General features: G+C 44.7%; 1 protein-coding gene across 4 annotated transcripts in view; it reads right to left on the reverse strand.

The window, feature by feature from the left end:
* LOC138299771 (zinc finger protein 809-like) overlaps positions 1 to 25,423 on the reverse strand; it is an 87,613-nt gene that overhangs the window by 34,044 nt on the left and 28,146 nt on the right. For all 4 annotated transcript variants that reach the window (XM_069238316.1, XM_069238315.1, XM_069238314.1 and 1 more), the window contains 2 exons: positions 22,178 to 22,294; positions 6,035 to 6,145 (listed from right to left, as the gene is read on the reverse strand). In XM_069238316.1, the coding sequence (XP_069094417.1) occupies positions 6,035 to 6,145; positions 22,178 to 22,294 (228 nt within the window). The remainder of the gene's footprint in view (positions 1 to 6,034; positions 6,146 to 22,177; positions 22,295 to 25,423) is intronic.

The raw sequence follows: 25,423 nt of genomic DNA on the forward strand, positions 1-25,423 counted from the left end.
TTTCTAGCAGCTTAGGCTGAACTAGGAGACATGCAAAGCTCCTACTATACCACTGGTGTCATATGCACAATATCATAAGAAAACACAATACACAGATATACTAAAAAATAAAGGTACTTTATTTTTATGACAATATGCCAAAAGTATCTCAGTGAGTACCCTCAGTATGAGGGTGCCAAATATACACAAGATATATGTACACAATACCAAAAATATGCAGTAATAGCAAAAGGAAGTAATGCAAGCAGTGTAAATTTACAATAGATTGCAATAGGGGCATATAGGTATAGGGGCAACACAAACCATATACTCCAAAAGTGGAATGCGAACCACAAATGGATCCCCAAACCTATGTGAGCTTGTAGAGGGTCGCTGGGAATGTAAGAAAACAGTAAGGGTTAGAATAATAGCCCACCCCAAGACCCTGAAAAGTAGGTGTAAAGTGCACCTATAACCCCCAGAGAGCACAGAAGTCGCACTAGCCAAGGTGCCCCCACATTGTTCAGGGCAAATTCCCCGGACTTTGTGAGTGCGGGGACACCATTACACGTGTGCACTATACATAGGTCACTACCTATGTATAGCGTCACAATGGTAACTCCGAACATGGCCATGTAACATTCTAAGATCATGGAATTGTCACCCCAATGCCATTCTGGCATTGGGGAGACAATTCCATGATCCCCCGAGTCTCTAGCACAAACCCGGGTACTGCCAAACTACCTTTCCCGGGGTTTCACTGCAGCTGCTGCTGCTGCCAACCCCTCAGACAGGTTTCTGCCCTCCTGGGGTCCAGCCAGGCTTGGCCCAGGAAGGCAGAACAAAGGACTTCCTCAGAGAGAGGGTGTTACACCCTCTCCCTTTGGAAAAAGGTGTCAGGGCTGGGGAGGAGTAGCCTCCCCCAGCCTCTGGAAATGCTTTGATGGGCACAGATGGTGCCCATCTCTGCATAAGCCAGTCTACACCGGTTTAGGGATCCCCCAGCCCTGCTCTGGCGCGAAACTGGACAAAGGAAAGGGGAGTGACCACTCCCCTGACCTGCACCTCCCAGGGGAGGTGCCCAGAGCTCCTCCAGTGTGCTCCAGACCTCTGCCATCTTGAACACAGAGGTGCTGCTGGCACACTGGACTGCTCTGAGTAGCCAGTGCCAGCAGGTGACATCAGAGACCCCTTCTGATAGGCTCTTACCTGTGTGGCTAGCCTATCCTCCTTCCTAAGTAGCCAAACCTCCTTTTCTGGCTATTTAGGGTCTCTGCTTTGGGGAATTCTTTAGATAACGAATGCAAGAGCTCATCAGAGTTCCTCTGCATCTCTCTCTTCACCTTCTGCCACGGAATCGACCGCTGACTGCTCAGGAAGCCTGCAAAACCGCAACAAAGTAGCAAAGACGACTACAGTAACCTTGTATTGCTGATCCTGCCGCCTTCTCGACTGTTTTCCTGGTGGTGCATGCTGTGGGGGTAGTCTGCCTCCTCTCTGCACTAGAAGCTCTGAAGAAATCTCCCGTGGGACAACAGAATCCTCCCCCTGCAAACGCAGGCACCAAAAGAACTGCATCACCGGTCCTCTGGGTCCCCTCTCAGCACGACAAGCGTGGTCCCTGGAACTCAGCAACTCTGTCCAAGTGACTCCCACAGTCCAGTGACTCTTCAGTTCAAGTTTGGTGGAGGTAAGTCCTTCCCTCCCCACGCTAGACTGCATTGCTGGGTACCGCGTGATTTGCAGCTGCTCCGGCTCCTGTGCACTCTTCCAGGATTTCCTTTGTGAACAGCCAAGCTTGGGGCCCGACACTCTAACCTGCAGTGCACAACCTCCTGAGTTGTCCTCCCGCATCGTGGGATCTCCTTTTGTGACTTCGGGTGAGCCCCGGTTCACTCTTCTTTGTAGTGCCTGTTCCGGCACTTCTGCGGGTGCTGCCTGCTTCTGTGAGGGCTCCCTATCTTGCTGGGCGCCCCCTCTGTCTCCTTACGCAATTGGCGACATCCTGGTCCCTCCTGGGCCAAAGCAGCATCCAAAAATCCTAACCGCAACCCTTGCAGCTAGCAAGGCTTGTTTGCGGTCTTTCTGCGTGGGAACACCTCTGCAAGCTTCTTCACGATGTGGGACATCCATCCTCCAAAGGGGAAGTTCCTAGTCCTCTTCGTTCTTGCAGAATCCACAGCTTCTACCATCTGGTGGCAGCTTCTTTGCATCCTCAGCTGGCATTTCCTGGGCATCTGCCCAATCTCGACTTTGTCGCGACTCTTGGACTTGGTCCCCTTGTTCCACAGGTACTCTCGTCCGGAAATCCATCGTTGTTGCATTGCTGGTGTTGGTCTTCCTTGCAGAATTCCCCTATCACGACGGGAATATAGGTGCACTTTACACCTACGTTTCAGGGTCTTGGGGTGGGCTATTTTTCTAACCCTCACTGTTTTCTTACAGTCCCAGTGACCCTCTACAAGCTCACATAGGTTTGGGGTCCATTCGTGGTTCGCATTCCACTTTTGGAGTATACGGTTTGTGTTGCCCGTATACCTATGTGCTCTCATTGCAATCTATTGTGACTGTACATTGCTTGCATTACTTCCTTTTGCTATTACTGCATATTTTTGGTATTGTGTACGTATGTCTTGTGTATATTTGCTATCCTCATACTGAGGGTACTCACTGAGATACTTTTGGCATATTGTCATAAAAATAAAGTACCTTTATTTTTAGTATATCTGTGTATTGTGTTTTCTTATGATATTGTGCATATGACACCAGTGGTATAGTAGCAGCTTTGCATGTCTCCTAGTTCAGCCTAAGCTGCTCTCCATAGCTACCTTCTATCAGCCTAAGCTGCAAGAAACACCTCTTCTACACTAATAAGGGATAACTCGTCCTGGTACAGAGTGTAAGTACTATGAGTATAACGTAGTTTACTCTCCATTAACATAGCAAACATAGGAATGGAAATCTTAAATTCAAATATACAACATACAATATATTTCAATTTAGATATTTATTATAACTAATTAAACATTCAGTTCGCACATAATATAATCAACATAGAATCAACCAAAAAAATATAATACAACCCCCTAACCTAAATGAAACATACATATATGAAAACATAAATTTGGACTACAAATTTGAAGTTGGAGAGTGTTTAATCCAGCCTGTAAGGGATATCTAAGTTCTTTCATATCTCTGGTATTTTATCTCATTTTAATATAAACAAACTAGTCTTTTACTATTCTTGACTAGATTCTCTCGGTGGTAATCCAACACTTTTATGCTATAGGTGATTCTATTTCTGCACTTTATCTAGTATTTTGTTGGACACTAATGGTGCTTTCCTTGGATTTTTAGATTTATTTACCTTTATTAAGCATTGATTTTGATCTTGGGCACTTTATTGGTGTTTTTTCTTAATTAAGTCACTTGAGTTGGTCTGGTTGCAAATCTGACATGATTCGAGCCTTCCCCCTATGCAAAGAATTGTAATGAATAATTTTGATGTTCGCTCGCTCTTGTGTCCAGGTGCATTGACCGTGGCTGGCCTCCCACTCCCCCCATTCACGGGCACAAAGAGCGGGTGACCCAGACATGCGAGGAATGCAGTGGCACTACCCCCTCGCTATTCCATACCATTGGGGCCCAGGGGTAGGTCCTTGCCCACTTCCATCCACTGCAGAGGAGCGCAACAGCACTTTCGAGCATTTTGTGATTTCTCTTACTCTGGAGGCATCGAAGGTCCAGGAATGGGGTCCCAGCCCTCTAACACAAAAATACACCTGGAGGATGGGGTCCACGGGCAATGGGATTTAACGAATGAGGAGACCCCATGCATATCCCCTCCTGGCAATATTTTTATATGTTTTCCTTGCGCCGTCTCCTGTCCCTCCATGTTGGAATTTCACTAAAAAGAGAGAGGAGCCTCCCGCGCTCTGAGCAGGAAAAGGTCAACTTTGAAATACCATAACTTGGAACACATTGGGCCGATCTGGACAATCCTAGGTTCATTTTGACCCTGGTGAGGAGCTCCAGGGACAGTTGCAGCAACCCTTTCCACCTCCAAAGTGGTGGAGTCCTACAAGAGCTAATTTGCCTGGTTCCTTGTGCTAGCTCTTCTCCAGATCTTGGATTCTGGGTGTAGAAAAGTCCATGGCTTTCCCCTAACTTGTCCTCAGGGGCAGAGGGGGTGTAAGAAGGCCATCGTCACTGGCCCCTGGTGAGAACCACTCGTGCTGGGGTCAACTAGGCAGAGTCCTTAATCCTGAGTGGGGGTCAGGCGGTTTGTCCTTCCAGTTCTTTATGGTTGTCTCAGAATGCAACAGCGAAGTGTAAAAAGAAAATACACAAACAAGAGAGAGTCTCCCAAACCAGATTTGGATTGGGGGCCAATTCCATGATCTTAGACACCTTACATGGCCATATTTGGGGTTACCATTGTGAAGCTACACATAGGTATTGACCTATATGTAGTGCACACATGTAATGGCGTCCCCACACTCACAAAGTCCGGGGAATTGGCACTGGACTGTGTGGGGGCACATTTGCTAGTGCAAGGGTGCCCTCACACTTAGTAACTTTGCACCTAGCCTTCAGTAAATGAAGGTTAGACATATAGGTGACTTATAGGTTACTTAAGTGCAGTGAAAATGGCTGTGAAATAGTGTGTGCACTTTTCACTCAGGCTGAAGTGGTAGTCCTGAAGAAAGGTTTGTCTGAGCTCCTTATGGATGGCAAAAGAAATGCTGCAGCCCATAAGGATCTCCTGGAACCCCAATGCCCTAGGTACATTATACTAGGGACTTATTGGGGGGGGGGGGTCCAGTAAGCCAATCAGAATTGGAATATTGAGTCACTGAACTATTATGACAAATTTGGTAAGCAGAGAGAGCATAAGCACTGGAGTTCTGGTTAGAAGAACTTCAGTGACACAGTTACGCATACTGACAACACACATAGGCCACACACTATGAGCACTGGGGTTCTGGCTAGCAGGATCCCAGTGAGACAGGCAAAACACACTGACAAATAGGGGTTACCATTGTGAAGCTACATATAGGTATTGACCTATATGTAGTGCACACGTGTAATGGCGTCCTCACACATAGTGCACCCAGCCTTCAGTAAATGGAGGTTAGACATATAGGTGACTTATAAGTTACTTAGTGCAGTGAAAATGGCTGTGAAATAATGTGTGCACTAATTCACCCAGGCTGCAGTGGCAGTCCTGTGAAAGAGTTTGTCTGAGCTCCTTATGGGTGGCAAAAGAAATGCTGCAGCCCATAAGGATCTCCTGGAACCCCAATGCCCTGGGTACCTACGTGCCATATATTAGGGACTTATAAGGGGGGGTCCAGTGTGCCAACGGAAATTGGTAAATGAAGTCATAGTGACAAATGTAAAAGCAGAGAGAACATAAGCACTGAGGTTCTGGTTAGCAGAGCCTCAGTGACACAGTTAAGCACTATTCACAACACACACATTAGGCTACCAACTATGAGCACTGGGGTCCTGACCAGCAGGATCCCAATGAGACAGGCAAAAACATACTGACATACAGGTAAAAACGGGGGTAACATGCCAAGAAAGATGATACTTTCTAACAGAGCGAATAACATCACACTACAGTAATCCCCTCAGAGACCAAGACCCAGTCCATATAGGAAAAATTGGACCTTTATCTTGTACAAATTAAGCCTCCGTGAATAGTGGACTCATTATTAATTTTGTTTTTTAGTTCGATTATGCCCATTTTTCGTTTCTTTGCCATTTTGTATTATCATCTCCTCACCTTCTTTCTACTCCCTTCTCCTTTCTCTTCCTCCCTTAATTATTATCCTGTTACTTATTTCTAAGTAGTCCTGTTGATAACGTTCAATATTATTATAGCACTGTATAAACTAATGCAACAGCACTCTACATATTTTGGTTTTGTGAAGTTTGTCAATCTATGTATGACCTATGCTGAATTTCCTTAAAACCAATAAATCATTTTGAAATAAAAAAAAAAAGTCAGTCCAATCGGTGTTAACATTCAGAAGGATTTAAAATTTACCAGAACTGGGGCTGGTGTGTTTGTCTCTTTCATCACCTGGATGATCTATTTGAAAAGGATCTGACTCTTCATCCTTCCTCAAACCAATTTCAGTATTGATGCGTGGAATTCCTGTTGGACGAAATAGGTTTTTATGTTTCATGCTACATGCAAGCAGGTACCATTATTACTTTAAACAAATGTATAATATTCATGAACATGGAACCACAAATAAAACAAGCATTTGCAATGCAATGGGTCTTGCTATTACTCTAGTTAAAGCTATTACCGCTGTAAACTTCTAACCGGACTTTTCTTGCCCCATAAACTGAAAAATAAAACAGTTTTACATAAGTGAGCTGACGCCCACCATGAGCGCAAATCAAACACACAAAAGGGAACAGAAGTCTGCTCACAGTTAAACATATCGGCAAAAGTGCAATTAATTATCCATGTAACCGCAAAAGTGCAATTATCTATGTAACCGACAAAAGTGCAACTATCCATGTAACAGGGTCGATGTTATGCAAAGCACTCAACTTCTTCCCAGCGAGATTGCGCTGTCTACGAAATAAAGAGAAAAAATAGTGCAGAAACCATACGGAAAACATGGAGCCTCGTACGTTTTCGGTAGTTGGCCGGTGCGCTCGAGGCGGGCTAAACACCGGAAGAGGCATGACGTATGCATGCCTTCCACTAATTACATCATGCTAATTTTAAAAGGCAAGCAGACAAACTAACCAAATGGATGGGATTGACATGGGCGTGGTCAACGATTACACAAGGGACGGAGCGCTTTGAGCTCAAAACTAAAAAATAATCTTGAGCAGCAGATATAAAGCAATGTAACCAAAGCACATAAAGTTTTATGTGGTATAAAAATTCACGAAATGCGAAAGAGGAATGACATAAACAGTGTTTGCTCCATTCTATATTATTAAAACATTTCTGCACTCTTGTGTCAGTATGTTCTCTACTTTTACTCTGACGAGTTTACATAATATATATTCAACTAAAAACAATGGCCCTCATTCTGACCTTGGCGGTCGGCGGAGAGGCGGCGGTCGGACCGCGAACAGACCGGCGGTCCAAAAAATGGCATTCTGACCGCGGCGGTCACCGCCGCGATCAACCGCCACTTCCCCACTCCGACCGCCACGGCGGTCATGACCGACGGGCTGGAGTTTGCACACTCCGGCCCGGCGGTCGACCCAAGACCGCCAACCGTATCATGACCCTGCTTACCGCCGCGGTTTTTGGCGGTCGGGAACCGCCATGCGAACCATGGCGGTAGGCACTATCGGGGCCAGGGAATTCCTTCCCTGGCACTGATAGGGGTCTCCCCCACCCCCCACTGCCCCCCACGAGTCCTCCCCCCACACCCTCCACCCCCCTGCCACCCCCCAGAGGTGGTACGAACCCCCTGCCCCCCCACCCCGACATGCACATACACGCACCCCGACATGCACGCACCCCCAACATGCACATATGCACACCCCCTACACACACACATACACAACGGGGGCACATACCCGCACACATACATGCCGACATGCGCACCCACCGAACTACACACATTGCCCAAAGGCACAGCAGCACCCCCCGCCCGCATGCACGCACTCACACACCCCCTCTACACACCCCCATGCACGCACACATCACACAACACCCCCCCACCCCCTCCCCTCACGGACGATCAACTTACCTTGTGCGTTGGTCCTCCGGGAGGCGACGGGAGCCATAGGGACGTGACCGCCAACAGAAGACCGCCAACAGAAGACCGCCACACAGAAATGTGGGTCGTAATTCTGGGGGCGGTGTTCTGCTGGCGTGGCGGTGGAGGTTGACCAGTCTCCACTTTCCCGCCGACCGCCAGTGTGGCTGCTGGCGGTATTCCGGCGGAACGCTCCCAGCGGTCGGAATACGCGCAGCGGCATACCGCCGCGGTCGGCGGTCTTTACCGCGGCGGTAACTCAGCGGTCTTGCGAAAAGACCGCCAAGGTCAGAATGAGGGCCAAAGTCTTCTACTTTTAAACTATGAGGTTTTTTCTGTTTTTATTACTAATGAAGCATGGACAGTACTTAGTTTTCTAAAAGAGTAAAGGTTGATGACGGACTGGACATTTATAGTTAAAATACTCTACTGCGTATGTGCGCATACACATATGCAAAGATTCATTAGCAAATGATACCTCACTTGAATTTTTCTAAATAATTTACAATTGAGTTGCTCCATTTTTGAACCAGTGCAAATAAAATATATTGTTATAATATGGACTGGGCCAAAATCTGCCAGATTCCCAAATACGCAAGCTGTACAGAATAATAAAATGTTTTGTTTATTGTTTTTCACCAGAGGGATTTTCTATGTAATCTATCTCCACGAGGATCGGCCACTTCAGGAGTACATACAATTATTTGACTGACGCCCTCTGGCCGAATTAAGTTTATTTTGACTGACCGACAACTGTATTGTGACATAACAATTGGCCAACTTATTTAACAACAATCAAATAGCTATGTATTTTTGGAGACAACTTTGATACACACTCCTGTTAATTTAAATCCAGAAGCAAGGCTAAGGCATGTTGTTCACAGAAGGGCTGGAGAAAAATGTATGGAAAACTTTAAACTGATAAATATATATGCAGCTCTAACAGCATTTTAAGAAAAGTTGTACCATTTTCAGTTTTTATAGTTTCACTTGGTTTGTCTGACATTGCTGACTTTTTATTATTGTTAACAATGGCTTAATAAAAATAGCATTAGTTAACATGGTTTCATAGTCTTTACTTTATTTTCCACACATTAGTTCTACGTTGACCATTCCTTCTGTAATAGCTAGCACCAGGATCCATTTCTAGGATACAACTGTATTGTAATATTTATATAATGCTTACTACTCCTGTGTGGGGCGTTGAAGCTCTTGCCTATATGGGGAGCATGCAAGACAGTGTAGGCTAAGTGGTTGGAAGTGTGTCGCCTTAGTTTTCATCCTGTGTGAGAAGCGTTTCTGTGTCGTGCATGAAGACCATTGAGGTATGGTTATCGTGTAAAGGGACTCAGCGCTTAAAAGTGTGATGTATGATGAAATGTGAGAGATAGGTGTGTGGTTTATTGTTTTCAGTAATCTGGCACTTAAGGCCAGCTCTGCACTCAGCTGGTTATTGCACTGGGTTGTTCGTTCTAGGGTATTTTGTTCTAAGGTAATGGTCCTCAGCAGGCATGACTGGAAAGAGCAAAGCTGAAGGAGGGATGGGCTTTATCATCCCATATATGATTGTCACCTACACTAAAGTCCTCCATTGGACAGTGGCATGGGCCGATCGCTTAACTTGTGTTGGTTGATTTATATCCTGCTGACTGATACAGTACTGGGTGGTGGACATGCCCTTAGCAATTTATTCTCATTCTACAGAATTATTATGGGTGGTTTATTTGCTGTGGACTGGTACTGGTAGAGTTATGATATTACTAATATTGTGGGTTATATACAGGGCCACTGGAATAATGTGACTCTATGGGTGTGGCGCTTTTCACATAATCGTAGATTTGCTAAATGTGCCAGATAATCCACTAACTGCTGCACAATCTGCAGATTTTATTTTTTAAAAAATGTTTTTAGCTCAACGGTTTAAAAGTAACTAAAAACGCAGCAATAGGTGTTGCAGCACAGTGGAAAACCCTTGCCAGTGCCTGACTGGTCTTCTTTCTGTTGCTTGTTGCTATATTTGAAGTTGAACAATGAGGTGCAACCAATGTTTGAGCAGTGTTAACAAGTGTAGAAATGTCAAAATAATGATGTAAAACTAACATAAACTGTGACGCATTATGATTCATTGTTTGCCTTTTCTTGCTGCATAATTTACGCAACCTTGCCACATAATCCAGTATCTGCTGCATAATCTGCAGATGTTAACAAAAAAGTGTTTCTAGCTCAACGGCTTAAAAGTAAGTAAAGGCACAGCAATAGGTGTTGCAGCACAGTGGAAAGCCCTTGCCAGAGCTTGACTGGTCTCCTTTCTGTTGGTTGTTGCTATATTTGGGTGTTAAACTGGAACAAATGAGATGCAACCAATGTTTCGACAGTGCTAACAACTGTAGAAATGACCAACTAATGATGTAGGACTAACATAAGCAGTAACACATTATGCTGCGTTTACTCAACCTTGCCACATAATTTGGCCCTTCCCTGCTGCATAGTTCCAGTACCCCTGGATCTACACTGTATAAAGAGTTATATAGTGCTTACTACCCCATGCATGCTGCTCCAGAACCCAGGGTTAGTAGGTTTCTTCGGTGATTGGGATTAGTCTTGGGCTCTTATGGAATGCATTTACTCCAGCTTCAATGAGGTACACTAAATTAATTGGAGTTAGCTGTGATGAATTCATGCATTGGTTGGCAACTTTAATCAATGAACTACATAAAATTAGGTATTGCTAGAATGCAGGGGTGTGACTTTCAAAACACAGGATGTGATCTTTGAAATGAGGTGTTGATAATTTGTACAGCTACAATATAAGGATTAAAGAAAAACATACATGTGACTTAGATTAGGCCATACTCAGAAAGGAGGCATGCAGAGGACAGAAAGGAAAGAAAGAAAAAGAATGGACAATCAAAAGTGTTAAGTTAATGTTAGTTTTCGTGCAAGGTTTTTAGAGACATTGTGGCGGTCTTGTGAGATAACATGCATAAATTGTAGAAGGAAGCATTATTTGCATGTGTTACCATTCCACTGTTCGCCATGAGAACCAAAACATGCACTCACACCATCACCATTCACAGGTAAATATAATTTAAAAATATAGCGTCATCTGTGCATAGTATCCAATGGAAGCAAAACCCCCAGAACTAGAATTTCGTATTTGAAATGTTTGGACTTGACATGCTTTCTCTCTAATGATCAGTGCAGGATTAAGGAGAACAAAATCTGTTTTAATGAGTTTTGTGTGCGTGTAAAGTAACTCTTCTCAAGGCAGGTAGCACTGCGGACTCTTCCTTCTGATCACCCACAGTAAAAGCACAGTGATGTGTAAAATCCTGCATCTGGCTGTCATTCAGCATTCCTGTAGGGAAAGACCCTGCTTAAAAACATCCTCACCTGAGTAGTAGAAACTGCAGTCTCACCCAGTTTAGCATACCTGCAGTGCGTGCAAAAACACAAGCATTGGCAAAGCCAATAGGTCTCACTTTTATGAGATTTTTTTTTCTGTTCTCGAAAGCCGCTAGGTTTTGGCAATACGAAAGCTGTTGGAATTGTAAATGACAATGCCCCTCATTCTGATTCTGGCGGGCGGCGGAGGCCGCCCGCCAGAATTCAGCCCTCCATAATACCGCTCCGCGGTCAAAAGACCGCGGAGGGTATTATGAGTTTTTCCCTGGGCTGGCGGGCGGTCTCCAAAAGACCGCCCGCCAGCCCAGGGAAAAACTCCCTTCCCACGAGGATGCCGGCTCGTAATCGAGCCGGCGGAGTGGGAAGGTGCGACGGGTGCTGTTGCACCCGTCGCATATTTCACTGTCTGCCAAGCAGACAGTGAAATACTTGTAGGGGCCCTCTTACGGGGGCCCCTGCAGTGCCCATGCCACTGGCATGGGCACTGCAGGGGCCCCCAGGGGCCCCGCGACTCCCCCTCCCGCCATCCGGTTCCCGGCGGGAGAACCGCCAGGAACTGGATGGCGGGAGGGGGAGTCGGAATCCCCAAGCCGGCGCAGCAAGCTGCGCCGGCTTGGAGGATTCCTGGGGGCAGCGGGAAACCGGCGGGAGACCGCCGGTTTCCCTTTACTGACCGCGGCTAAGCCGCCGCGGTCAGAATGCCCCGCGGGGCACCGCCGGCCTGTCAGCGGTGCTCCCGCGTGCCGCGGCCCAGGCGGTTCTATACCGCCAGGGTCGTAATGAGGGCCAATGTCTTTTAGCCATGTGTTGTGCAGTGGATATGTGTGGAGTGGAGTTATGTAGCTTAAATTGGTTTGTTGTGGAATTGTGTAGCATGGAACTGTATGGAGTGGAGTTGTGTAGTGGAATTATGTGTCATGGTGTTCTGTGGAACTTTGTGGATAGCAATTATAAGGTATTGACTGTACTGGAACTATGCGGAGTGGGTTTGTATGTCATGGAGTGTAATTATGTGTAATGGTATTGTGCGCTGTAGAGTGGCATGTAGTGCAGTTGAGTTATGTTGTGTGCTATTGAATTTTGAGGCACAATGCTGAATTCTGTGGTGTGGAATTGAAATGTGTGGAGTTGAGTTCTGTGGCATGGAACTGTGTGGTGTTGAATGAAATTATGCTGTTTGAAATTATGCGGCATGATGTGGAGTGTATTTATGAAGATTGTTGCTATGTGGCATAGTGGTTTTATGTGATATTGAGTACAGAGTAATTATGTAGAGTTGCATTATGTGGCACTGAGTAGTATTACGTGGCATGCAATTATGTTGTGTGCTGTAGAATTGTGTGGAGGGGAATTGTATGGAATTATGTGGCATATTTTGGAGTGATATTATGTGGGGTGGAAATGTTGCATGGTGAGGAGTAGTATTATGGTGTGTGTAGGAAAGTACCATCTTGCCTGGCATGTTACCCCCATTTTCACTGTATGAATGTGTGTGTTTTAGCCCTTGTGTCACTGGGATCCTGCCAGGCAGGACCCCGGTGCTCATAATATGTGCCCTGTATGTGTTCCCTGTGTGGTGCCCAACTGTATCACTGAGGCACTGCTAACCAGAACCTCAGTGTTTATGCTCTCTCTGCTTTCTAAATTTGTCACTGCAGGCTAATGACTAAATTTACCAATTCTCATTGGCACACTGGTACACCCATATAATCCCCTTGTATATGGTACCTAGGTACCCAGGGTATTGGGGTTCCAGGAGATCCCTATGGGCTGCAGCATTTCTTTTGCCACCTATAGGGAGCTCAGACAATTCTTACACAGGCCTGCCACTGCAGCCTGAGTGAAATAACGTCCACGTTATTTCACAGCCATTTTTCACTGCACCTATATGTCTAACCATCACTTAGTGAAGGTTGGGTGCAAAGTTACTTAGTGTGTGGGCACCCTGGCACTAGCCAAGGTGCCCCCACATCGTTCAGGGCAAATTCCCCAAACTATGTGAGTGCGAGACACCATTACACGCGTGCACTATACATAGGTCACTACCTATGTATAGCGGCACAATGGTAACTCCGAACATGGCCATGTAACATGTCTAAGTTCATGGAATTGTCACCCCAATACCATTCTGGTATTGGGGGGACAATTCCATGATTCCCCGGGTCTCTAGCACAGAACCCGGGTGCTGCCAAATTGCCTTTCCTGGGTTTCCACTGCAGCTGCTGCTGCCAAACCCTCAGACAGGATTCTGCCCTCCTGGGGTCTGGGCAGCCCCAGCCCAGGAAGGCAGAACAAAGGATTTCCTCTGAAAGAGGGTGTTACACCCTCTCCCTTTGGAATTCGGTGTGAAGGGCTGGGGAGGAGTAGCCTCCCCAGCCTCTGGAAATGCTTTGATGGGCACAGATGGTGCCCATCTCTGCATAAGCCAGTCTACACCGGTTCAGAGATCCCCCAGTCCTGCTCTGGCGCGAAACTGGACAAAGGAAAGGGGAGTGATCACTCCCCTAACCAGTACCTCCCAGGGGAGGTGCCCAGAGCTCCTCCAGTGTGTCCCAGACCTCTGCCATCTTGGATTCAGAGGTGTTGGGGGCACACTGGACTGCTCTGAGTGACCAGTGCCAGCAGGTGACGTCAGAGACCCCCTCTGATAGGCTCTTACCTCTCTTGGTATCCAATCCTCCTTTCTTGGTAGCCAAACCTCCTTTTCTGGCTATTTAGGGTCTCTCCTCTGGGGTATTCTTCAGATAACGAATGGAAGAGCTCACCAGAGTTCCTCTGCACTTCCCTCTTCGACTTCTGCCAAGGATCGACCGCTAACTGCTCCAGGACGCCTGCAAAACCGCAACAAAGTAGCAAGACGACTACCAGCAACATTGTAGCGCCTCATCCTGCCGGCTTTCTCGACTGTTTCCTGGTGGTGCATGCTCTGGGGGCTGTCTGCCTTCACCCTGCACTGGAAGCCAAGAAGAAATCTCCCGTGGGTCAACGGAATCTTCCCCCTGCCAACGCAGGCACCAAAAGACTGCATCACTGGTCCTCTGGGTCTCCTCTCATCCTGACGAGTGTGGTCCCTGGAACACAGGAACTCTATCCAAGTGACTCCCACAGTCCAGTGATCCTTCAGTCCAAGTTTGGTGGAGGTAAGTCCTTGCCTCCCCACGCTAGACTGCAAACCTGTGTACTGTGTGATTTGCAGCTGCTCCGGCTTCTGTGCACTTCTCCAAGGATTCCTTTGTGCACAGCCTAGCCTGGGTCCCCAGCACTCCGTGCTGCAGTGCTCAACCCTCTGAGTTGGACTCCGACGTCGTCGGACCCTTCTTTTGTGACTCTGGTTACACCAATCTTCTAAGTGCCTGCTCCGGTACTTCTGCAGGTGCTCTCTGAGTTGCTGAGCGCCCCCTCTGTCTCCTCCTCCAAATGGCGACATCCTGGTCCTTCCTGGTCCCCAGCAGCACCCAAAAACCTCTACCGCAACCCTTGCAGCTAGCAAGGCTTGTTTGTGGTATTTCTGCGTGGAAACATTTCTGCAACGTCCAGCACGCCGTGGGACATCGTCCATCCAAAGGATAAGTTCCTAGCTCTCTTCTTTGATGTAGAATCCGAAGCTTCTTCCATCCAGAGGCAGCCTTCTTGCACATTCATCTGGGGTTTCCTGGGCTCCTGCCCCCCCCTGGACACTATCGTGACTCTTGGACTTAGTCCCCTTGCCTTGCAGGTACTCAGGCCCAGGAATCCATCTTCAGCGCTTTGCTGGTGTTTGTGGTTCTTGCAGAATCCCCCTATCACGACTATTGTGTCCTTCTTGGGGTAGTAGGGGTACTTTACTCCTACTTTTCAGGGTCTTGGGGTAGGGTATCTTGGACACCCTGACTGTTTTCATATAGTCCCAGCGACCCTCTACAAGCTCCCATAGGTCTGGGGTCCATTTGTGATTCGCATTCCACTTTTGGAGTGTATGGTTTGTGTTACCCCTAGACCTATGTTCACCTATTGCATCCTATTGTAATTCTATACTGTTTGCATCACTTTTCTTACTATTACTTACCTGTTTTGTGTTTGTGTACATATGACTTGTGTATATTACTTACCTTCTAACTGAGGGTTCCCCACAGAGATACTTTTGGCATATTGTCATAAAAATAAAGTACCTTTATTTTTAGTAACTCCGAGTATTGTGTTTTCTTATGATATTGTGCTATATGATATAAGTGGTCTAGTAGGAGCATTGCATGTCTCCTAGTTCAGCCTAAACTGCTTTGCTATAGCTACCTTCTATCAGCCTAAGCTGCTAGAAACACCTCTATTCTACTAATAAGGGATAACTGGATGTGGCACAGGGTGTAAGTACCACCAGGTACCCACTATAAACCAGGCCAGCCTCCTACAGTTTGGAATTATGTGCAATGTTGCAAAGATGAATTTATTTTGTGGAGTGTAATTATGTGTTTTGGAATTGAGTGGATACATGTGGAATGTAAATATGTGGCTTGAAGTCAAACTATGGAGTTTGCAGTGTAAGTATGTGTATTGGAATTATCTGGAGTTCAATTGTGTTGCATGGAGTGTAATTATATGGCTTTGAGTGGAGGGGAATTATGTACCATAGTGGGAGACACTTGGGCTACAGCATTAGCAATCAGGGCAAAGAAGTCTTTTTGATCTGCATTGCCCATTCCTCATGCATAGGAGCTACAGAGGATTGATGGCCTCAGGTCCTAACAGTTTGTAGACTGGATGTCCAATTAGTCCTCACACCTCAACCATGTCGAGCTGGAAGCATGCCAAGGGTTGGAAAGCGAGTCTGAGACGCTGACAAAGTTATTCCATGAGCTCAGCCTTCAACCATGGAAGCACCACCATTTCAAACAAGATAATCTTTTGAGAAGAGCGCCCATGAGCAAAAACAAAATAAAACAGTGGAACATGAGAAAAGACGACTTGGCAAAATAAAAGTTAGCTAGCTATTAAAAAAAAAAATGTAGCAAATTTGTTTATCCTGCTACCCATGTTTTTGCCATTCACAAGCCTTCGGTTTGCAGGGCAGTAGAAGTTAAATCAAACCAAATAGTACATCGATCACGTGGAGAGTAACAGACAGGCACTAACTGAGTTACATTAATCAGTGCTTGATCCTTGTGCCACAGAGAGGAACGAAATGATACCACATCTAAAGCGGACGAATTACGAGGCCATAAAGAAAAGTTCCATTAAACCAATGTAATGTTTTTAAGTAGCGGTTTAACATTTGAAATTATTTAGAGCTGCAGTACCTAGAAGGCATACGGGCAGAAACCACCCTCGTTCTGTTGACCTTTGCCAAAGTAAACATAACCCCTCAACGCCCTCCCTCCCAAGATTGCCATTTTTATCCCAACCTGGTGAGTTCTCGTGTGGAGAAACTTTACTGGCAGCGCACATTTATAATTCTCGTCTTACTAGAAATAGCAACACAAAAGTAAACACATATGCTGGGTCTGATTGTGCTCTCTGTTATCTCCCCGGAGCCAGGGAAGGGCTGCAACCCCTCTACTTCTCTGCCCTGGGTGGCGGAGCATGGGGAGGGAAGGGCAGGCATGCGAAGGGAAGTCGGTTCGGGATCATTCCCTTCTCTCTAGGCTGAGACTTTCTTTGTGGGTTTTTTTTTCCAGAGTTTGTTGTTTATCTGTGACTTCTGAGATCCCGAAGTTCATTATTACCGACGTTCATTAATTTTTATACACAGCATTCCCTTCTGGTGGCTGAATTAGCAATATACCGTTAGCCATTGTTATCGTAGGTGCCCACTAAAGAGTAAAATATATCAGTTTCTTAATGGCATGGTGGGTTTATCACAGGAACTTTCCATAATTGGCATGAGGGGCATTTTAACTACGCAGTCCAGATGGGTTAAAACATTGCAGATTAAAGCCACAGAGAAAGATGACAAGAGACTGAATTTGGAAGGGACAAGAGTTATATGCATGTTTAACCACCTAGACCTTTGGCCAGATGTGTGACACAAGTGGAAATCAAAAGATTGGTATGTGTTTTTCAGTGTGATCGAGGATTCCTTTGAGTGAGCTAGCCTTTCTAGAATGAAAGTGATGATGCTTGATGACTAATATATGTTTGATATAGAAAGTGTTTGACATAAGGCAGTTATTGTAGTTGTAATTACGTTTATACAGTGCTTATTAATCTTGAAGCACTGTACAATGAGTAACACGCTATTCACCAAGGTTAGTGGTTAATACAGTGGTTATTGTTAATTATTGTGATTACAACAAGAGACAAATCAAATTAGGCATGATACTGAGAAGAGGCTACACTAAAAAATAGAAAGCTGCATAGGATAGAAGGTTAGAAGAGGGCTACTCTGAAGACAGAAAGTAGAGTAATCAAGCAGAAGTCATAGTCAATTTAAAATGTTCATGCATGCTTTTATAAGTATTGTGGGAGGCTTTATGAGATAGCCAGCAAACGGAGAATGTAGGCTGTAGAAAGAAACATTATTACATACACTGATCCAAGTCTGGGGCATGTAGCTTAACCCCTTCGCTGTCAGGCCTTTTCCCCCTCAGGTGCTAGGCCTTTTTTGGGCTATTTGGAGCAGTTCGCACTTAGACCCTCATAACGTTTTGTCCACATAAGCTACCCACACCAAATGTGTGTCATTTTTTTCAATATCCTAGGGATTCTAAAGGTACCCAGAGTTTGAGAGCTCCCCTGAAGGAGACCAAGAAATTAGCCAAAATACAGTGAATATTTCGTTTTTTTCAAAAGAATGGGAAAAAATGGCTGCAGAATAAAGCTTGCGTTTTTTCCCCTGAAAATGGCATCAACAAAGGGTTTGCATTGCTAAAATCACCAGCTTCCCAGCTTTCAGGAACAGTCAGACTTGAATCATAAAACCACATTTTTCAACACAATTTTGGCATTTTACTGGGAAATACACAATTTTTACTATTTTTGTGCTTTTATCCTCCTTCCAGTTAGTGACAGAAGTGGGTGTGAAACCAATGCTGGATCTCAGAAAGCTAAACATTTCTGAAAAGTAGACAAAATTCTGAATTCAGCAAGGGGTCATTTGTGTAGATCCTACAAGGTTTCCTACAGAAAATAACAGCTGAAATTAAAAAATATTGAAATTGAGCTGAAACAAACTGCCATTTTTCTCCACATTTTACTCTGTAACCTTTTTCTGCGATGTCAGATTTGTGAAAGCAATATACTGTTACGTCTGCTGGACTCTTCTGGTTGGGGGGATATATAGGGCTTGTAGGTTTATCAAGAACCCTAGGTACCTAGAGCCAATAAATGAGCTGCACCTTGCAATGGGTTTTCATTCTATATTGGGTTTACAGCAATTCATTTGGTGAAATATAGAGAGTGAAAAATAGGTATCAAGGAAACCTTTGTATTTCCAAAATGGACGCAAGATAAGGTGTTGAAAAGCAGTGGTTATTTGCACATCTCTGAATTCTGGGGTCACCATACTGTGAATTAAAAGGCATTTCTCAATAGATGTCTTTTTTACACACTGCCTTACATTTGGAAGGACAATATGTAGAGACAGACAAGGGGCAAGAACATTTGTTCTGCTATTCTGTGTTCCCCCAAGTCTCCCGATAAAAATGGTACCTCACTTGTGTGGGTAGGCCTAGGAAAACAGAGCTGTTATTCATAAAGTGCCTAGTTGTGGATTCTGGCCTCTAGCCCAGCCGGCACCTAGGGAAACCTAGCACACCTGCGCATTTTTGAAAACTAGACACCTAGGGGAATCCAAGATGGGGTGACGTGTGGGGCTCACACCAGGTTCTGTTACCCAGAATCCTTTGCAAACCTCAACATTTGGCCAAAAAAACACTTTTTCCTCACATTTCGGTGACTGAAAGTTCTGGAATCTGAGATGAGCCACAAATTTCCTTCCACCCAGCGTTCCCCCAAGTCTCCCGATATAAATGGTACCTCACTTGTGTGGGTCAGCCTAGTGCCCACGAACGGAAATTCCCCAAAACACTATCTGGACACATCAAAATTATCAAATACAAAACTAATTGGGACACCTGCGTTTTTGGTCCTGGGCTCAGCAGCCATAAAGGGAAACCTACCCAACCCGGACATTTCCAAAAAGTAGACACCCGAGGGAGTCCAGGGAGGTGTGACTTGCATGGATTCCCCGGTGCTTTCTTACTCAGAATCCTCAGCAAACCTCAAACTTAGCTAAAACATTTCCCACATTTCTGTGTGGGATCGCCGCACCAGGACAAATTTCCTACCACCCAACTTTTCCCTCAGTCTCCCGGTAAAAATGATACCTCACTTGTGTAGGTGGGCCAAGTGCCTGTGACAGGGAAGAGCTAAACACATGGTGAAATTGAGGGGGAACCAAAGCAGGTCCAAAAAGGCTGTTTGAAAAAAAAACATTTCTAGGTTGACAAGTGGGGCAGAATTTTTATCGGTATGGATTAAACAATGCTGGGTGATAGGAATTTTGTGGATTCCTGCAGAATCCGGAAGGTTCCATCACAAAAATGAAGAAAAAAATTGTGATTTCCAGCAAAGTTGGAGGTTTGCAGGGCATTGTGGGTAAGAAAATGGTGTGGGGTGCATGTGAAGCACACCACCCTGGACTCACCCAGATGTTTAGTTTTCAGATGTGTCTAGGCCTTGTGGATTTTTCTGCATGGCAGCGTCCCAAAGTTTAAAAAGTACAGCTCTCACCAGTCCAAGTGGGACAATTGTGAGAGTCAGCCAAGCTCTCATGGCCCAAATGTAAAACCAAAACCCAAAATAATGAAATGTCCTCTTGCTTGCCGTGGGATAAGAAGTTTTAGTGTGCAGGGGAAAGCTGAAACACTGTTACCCCCTTCAGTTGGGGTAGGGGCATAACCATGCCTATACTGGTTGGTAGCCACCACCCCACAATTTTTTTAATGTTTTTTTAATTAGACTTCTTGCCCGCCCCGGGGTGTGAATCGTGGGTAATTGCCCCATCTGCCCAACTTTGTCCCCATTTCTTCAGGGTGGGAGTATGGCTATAACCCCACCCTCTTATCTTGAAAAAAAAAATCTTCCCTGGTCTGTGGTGGGCTTTCTGCCTTCTAAAAATAGGCCGATCTGTCCCCAAGGGGGGCAGATATGGCCAACAGTAATGTGCCCCCATGGAGGGCGACTCTTGCCCAAGGGGGTGCCCCCCAAACAAAACACACACACACCAAACCCTGGTGCCTAAGTGGTTTCTGCCCCCCTCGGGGGCAGACAGGCCTAAAAGAATTAGGCTGATCTGCCACCAAAGGGAGCAGAAATGGCTTAAAATAAATTTGCCCCCCAGGGGAACGACCCTTTCCTAACGGGTCGCTCCCCTTATGAGAAAACCTAAAAAGAAAAATCCTGGTGTCTAGTGGGCATTTCTGTTGCCTGACTGCATCTCGGTCGGGCAGCAGAAATGCTGAGAGAGACATGAAAGGAGAGGAAAGGCCTTTCCTCTCCTTTCATACCTCTCTCGCCCCTCCACGTGATCGGAAGAGAAATGCTTTTCGTGGTCGTGCGCTGACGTAACAGAGGGGGGTGGGGTGGAAGGGGAAACCCTTCCATCCCTGCCCTGGAGGTGAGGTGAGACTCATGGGGGGAGCGCTCCCCCCATGAGCCAGTCCAAGGACATAACGGTTACGTCCTTGGTGCCTCAGCGCCGCAGCCAAGGACATAACTGTTACATCCTTGGCTGCGAAGGGGCTAAACATGGAAGTTAAAGTGTGCACATCTTTTAGACATTCCAAGCCAGAGCCTGCTGTGTGTCAAGCCTAGGGCATCCCTTTAAAACATAGTCAGGATTATCCCAAGCTTGATTCAGGGTCTATATACTGCCCAAGGGAAGGTAGAACAGATGCCTTCTTTAGAAAATGTCATTTAATGACCTTCTCAAACTATTCTGTATAAAAGGGAGTTTTCACTCACTAAAGAATGAGCTATTTTACACCGGATTAGAGTTTCTTATTAATGAGCAGTCAAATTTATACCTTGTTTTGTTACCTAAGTCCATTAGAGGTTGTTTCTATGGCACAGTAAAGCAATCACTTATATGAAAGATGCCTTGCGCTAATATCCGAAGTGTACGTTGTGTGTATTTGTGTTCATGGCCTCTGTGGTATATGCATTCTATGTATAAGTGAAGCACAGTAACAGAGGCCTGGGGGTTCTATTTTGGAAGCCCCACCTCCCCGGTCTGTTCCTGTGCACAAGATTGGGGTGAGGCAATTTTCCCACACAGTAGTAGTGTATTGCTGACATTCCTGAAGCAGGAGGGAGGAGACCTGGACAATAAACGGGGCTAAAAGAGACATTGCTCTTGTAGAAATTCCATTAGATCCTTTCTGTGTGAGGGTCAGCTAATCATTCTTCCTGTAGCACTGGCGCCTTGGTAGATGGGGAGAGTAAAAGGTGGGGCTGAAGTCTCCGTTGTTCAGAGTTTGAAGGGAACTTTAGTTGAGGCCTGCTTTTTGCCTTTGTGGTCGTTTATGGCCTGGGTGCAGATAGTTTGCTCCTCTTATGAAATAGACATACACACAACTCTGGTGGGTTTGTGAAGTCGGTGCGTCTTTTTTTTTGGGGGGGGGGGCTGGATTGGGTGTTGTAAATATAATTTTGTGGAACTGTACTTAGAATGTGGGTGGATTTTGGGTAGGGAGGTGGCATATTTGTGATAAGCTTGCTTTTGGCAGGGAGCAGGCAGGATGTGTACTGTGCTTCAAGTAGTACTGAGAGCTATGGGTGGAGGTAATGGCGATGGGGAGAGTTTTAGGCAGGGCCCTTATGCGTACTGAGGGAGGTTGATGGAGAACAGGGTGACCAGTGATACAACTGTAGTATAATGGGACACGCAGGGTTGGGAAACTACAACAGTATCATCTAAGCTGTGGTGTGTGCCATCAGTGGTATTATTGGCGTCTTAGTGTTTTACACCATGAGACGCTGATATTCCATAGACCTCGTTGTGATTGGCTCATGGTTTAGAACCTGTTCATGAGGCTTAGGACTGGACACTGACATTTACACATTTAACTCACCTTTGTTAGGAGGGTTATTGTTTTTTGATCTGTCTGAGCCAGGCCAGTCTCTGCAATGTAGCTCTTTCTGTTCCTCAAGCTGGACAAAGATGTCTTGGTGCACTGGAGAATAGATGTCTGTTCAAAACATAAACAATAGACATGTGGCTGATGATGTACTTCTCATTGGAGCAAATGAGCAAATGACTAAGTCGACATGACATCTGTGTGCCAGGGCTGTGCCAATTGTGGGCACAAAGGTACAGTTTAGGGAAAGAACACTGGTGCTGGGGCCTGGTTAGCAGGGTCCCAGCATACTTTCAATCATAACTGGCATCAACAAAAGGAAAAAGGTTAGGGGGTAACCATGCCAAGGAAGGCATTTCCTAACACTGATTCACTAGATAAACACCCTTAAGAGAACCTAACACAACTGCCATGTTCTAATCTCCAAAGTCAACCCTTTCATCTCTGTAGGTATCACCCATGGGTTACCTTGTTGTGAAACAGTAGCCTCTTCATCAGCAATGCTGGATATCTTACTGTTAAAGTAGGATATCCTCCATGGGATTATAGAGGTCCTTGTCATCAGCCCTGAGCAATGAAGCATCAGAAAAAGTACACAACCTCAATGAAAGATATATTGCTTGATCTTAAATCTATCAATTCCTGTATGCCCACTTTAGTAAGGCCAATTTCCCAAACAAGCGCTTCCACAAGTATTCAGACTGAAGGAACAGAATGTACAAAGATCTTCACCCTTACTTCTCTCCCCTACAGACTTCATATAGAATAATTATAAAAAGCTGAAAAGACTATTCAAGGTATAGTCATTACTTCCTGCACCATTATCAAACAACTAAGGTTTGTGACTAAAGTAGGCACTAAACATTCTCAGTTGTCTGAAAAGGGGAAACTCCCATGCTCCACCAACCCAGAGGTTTCTTCCAAAAGAGAACAGCCAAATAACGGGCCACAAAGCTCAGTCATTCAGGAAAAGATTACCCCCACTCTGTTCTTAAAAGTAAATTTGAAATTACCAAAACAGAATACATAGATAAAAATTGATTTGGATAAGTCACATGGAAAAATCACTTTATTTAGCCAGGCGCAACATTTAAATCTTTTATCGTGTGATGCAACCAATTTGATTGCCCTCTAATCTACTTAAATATATTAAGAGCCGGGAAGAAGGCAAAGTAGCTACACTCTCTAAACAGTCACATTTATTCTCACTTTTTAGTCAAATGTTCTCCTAAAGGGTATCTCTACAGCCTATTAAAAGCAAGTAGGCTTCATGAAAACCATAAAAGGAAGAGAAGTGAAGTGTCTACCTCTGTGCTTGAATCTTTAAAAAAAAGGTGATCACGAAAGCCCAATGAGATCTAGCATCTCAGGGGCTGATTCTACTTCCAAATGAAGATACTGTTAGTGAAAATCTCCCCCTTCTGTAATATTAAGGAATCATGCTGGTTTGACGGCTTCTCAACTCTCTCAGATACCTTTCTCACATATAACTCCCTTCTGCACAAAGTAATTTCCTACAAGTTAATCCTTCCTTAATAGCGAAGAGAAGAGTTGATTGTTCAAATCATCTTCATGATGTTGTTAGTGTCTTTCCCGTTCATCAAAATTGTGTTGACCACTTACGTCTTAATGTGTCCTGTGATGTCTCTTAGGAAAAAGGTTTCAAACAATCCCCTCGTCTTGAAACATACACAGTTTTAATGCAGGAAGGAAAGCTTTTTTTCAGGTGTTCCCCCACTGCAGCCGATTATGTTTGCAGAAGGCTTGGCACATGATCCCCGGATTAATTGAGGGGTTTGTGACAGTATCCCTAGGGACCTCATGAAATAATGCATCAGTTAGAACCGTAAGACTGACATAAAAATAAATCTCATAATTTCAATAAACTTTCCACTGAGTGTGGGTGGATTTTACCATGTAAAGTCGATTTATATAGTAGTATAATAAATATATATTATTAATAAAGTCCTCAATGGCTGACATACAATTTAAAGATGTGATAACAGGCCTTGGATTCTTTTTCAGACATATGCACTTCACTTTCATTACTTTATAACTCCTTTGTTTTTTGGTCCATGTACAGTATTTTATTGTTCTGTGTTTAAAAGACTTTGATCTAAATAACTAAACTTTTCAGCTACAAGAGATATATTGCTTTAACATCTATGACATGTTACAGCTAGTAAAATACGCACTTACTTCACAAGAAAAGGGATTAGTTTTAGTTACACATTCTTAAACCCTGTGAAAGGTTATTTTAGTGTATATTGTGGCCCTCTTCTCTTCCAGGGTGTATTCACGGAAGTATGATAGATTGATCAGTTATAGTGGAAAGCATCAAATGTGAACAACTTAATATTTTCAGAAACTTCTTGTAGAGTGTCTTATTGTTTTGATCTTGTTGTAGAATGCTTCTTAGTAAAAACATTGAAACAAAAATCATAACCCTCCCTGAATCCTAGCCTTCAATATATGAACACTCAGGGACCAAATTAAAAACACAATATAGGGAGCTCTGAACACCTCTATTTGGTTCCTGTCTCAACTGGAATTTAACTTCACTTGTGATAACAGAAGACCTAGTTCCAACATATTGTATGCTGCTCAAATGGCAAAACCCTTGAGGAAACCAAAATGCCGCTGAGGCTTTCAGAAAATAGTCCCACTGAAGAAATGCCTTTATGCACCATTTCCTAAACTGTGGGTTGTGAGACAATTTTTGGTGAGTCACGAACATCAGAGCAATAAATAAAGACGGCTTTAAATTCTGTGTTTATCTTGTCGCATTTGCCAGTGCTTCAAAAATAGATGTCAAATGTTAGGCTATGGCTTCTGACAAATTGCTGTTAATTCTTTTAACATGGAGATTTCACAAAGTGAAAGACATTTTAAAGTGAATTATATGGCAATCTTGCTGGAAAACAGGAAGTGTGAAAGGAAAGGCTGTAGGATGTTTTGTTTTACAACACACAACAAAATGTAAATGCTTGTTAATGAACTTTATGCAGTCAGCAGTTAGGAAAGCAAAATTAAGCCATTTTTTTGTAACACTGAGGTGTGCTGAAATACGTGATGAACTCAATTTCCACATATTTGTGAGTTATTTAGTGTCATCAGTAAAGCTGTATGTGTGTGCAAAGTTAGTGGTCATGTCAATGGAAATTGTGTTGTCTACGTGATGATGTGCTAGCACATAATGCTTTAGTTACATTAAAAAAATCACTCCACCTCATGTCCATT

Source organism: Pleurodeles waltl, chromosome 6, assembly GCF_031143425.1.
Source record: "Pleurodeles waltl isolate 20211129_DDA chromosome 6, aPleWal1.hap1.20221129, whole genome shotgun sequence".
NCBI lineage: Eukaryota > Metazoa > Chordata > Amphibia > Caudata > Salamandridae > Pleurodeles > Pleurodeles waltl.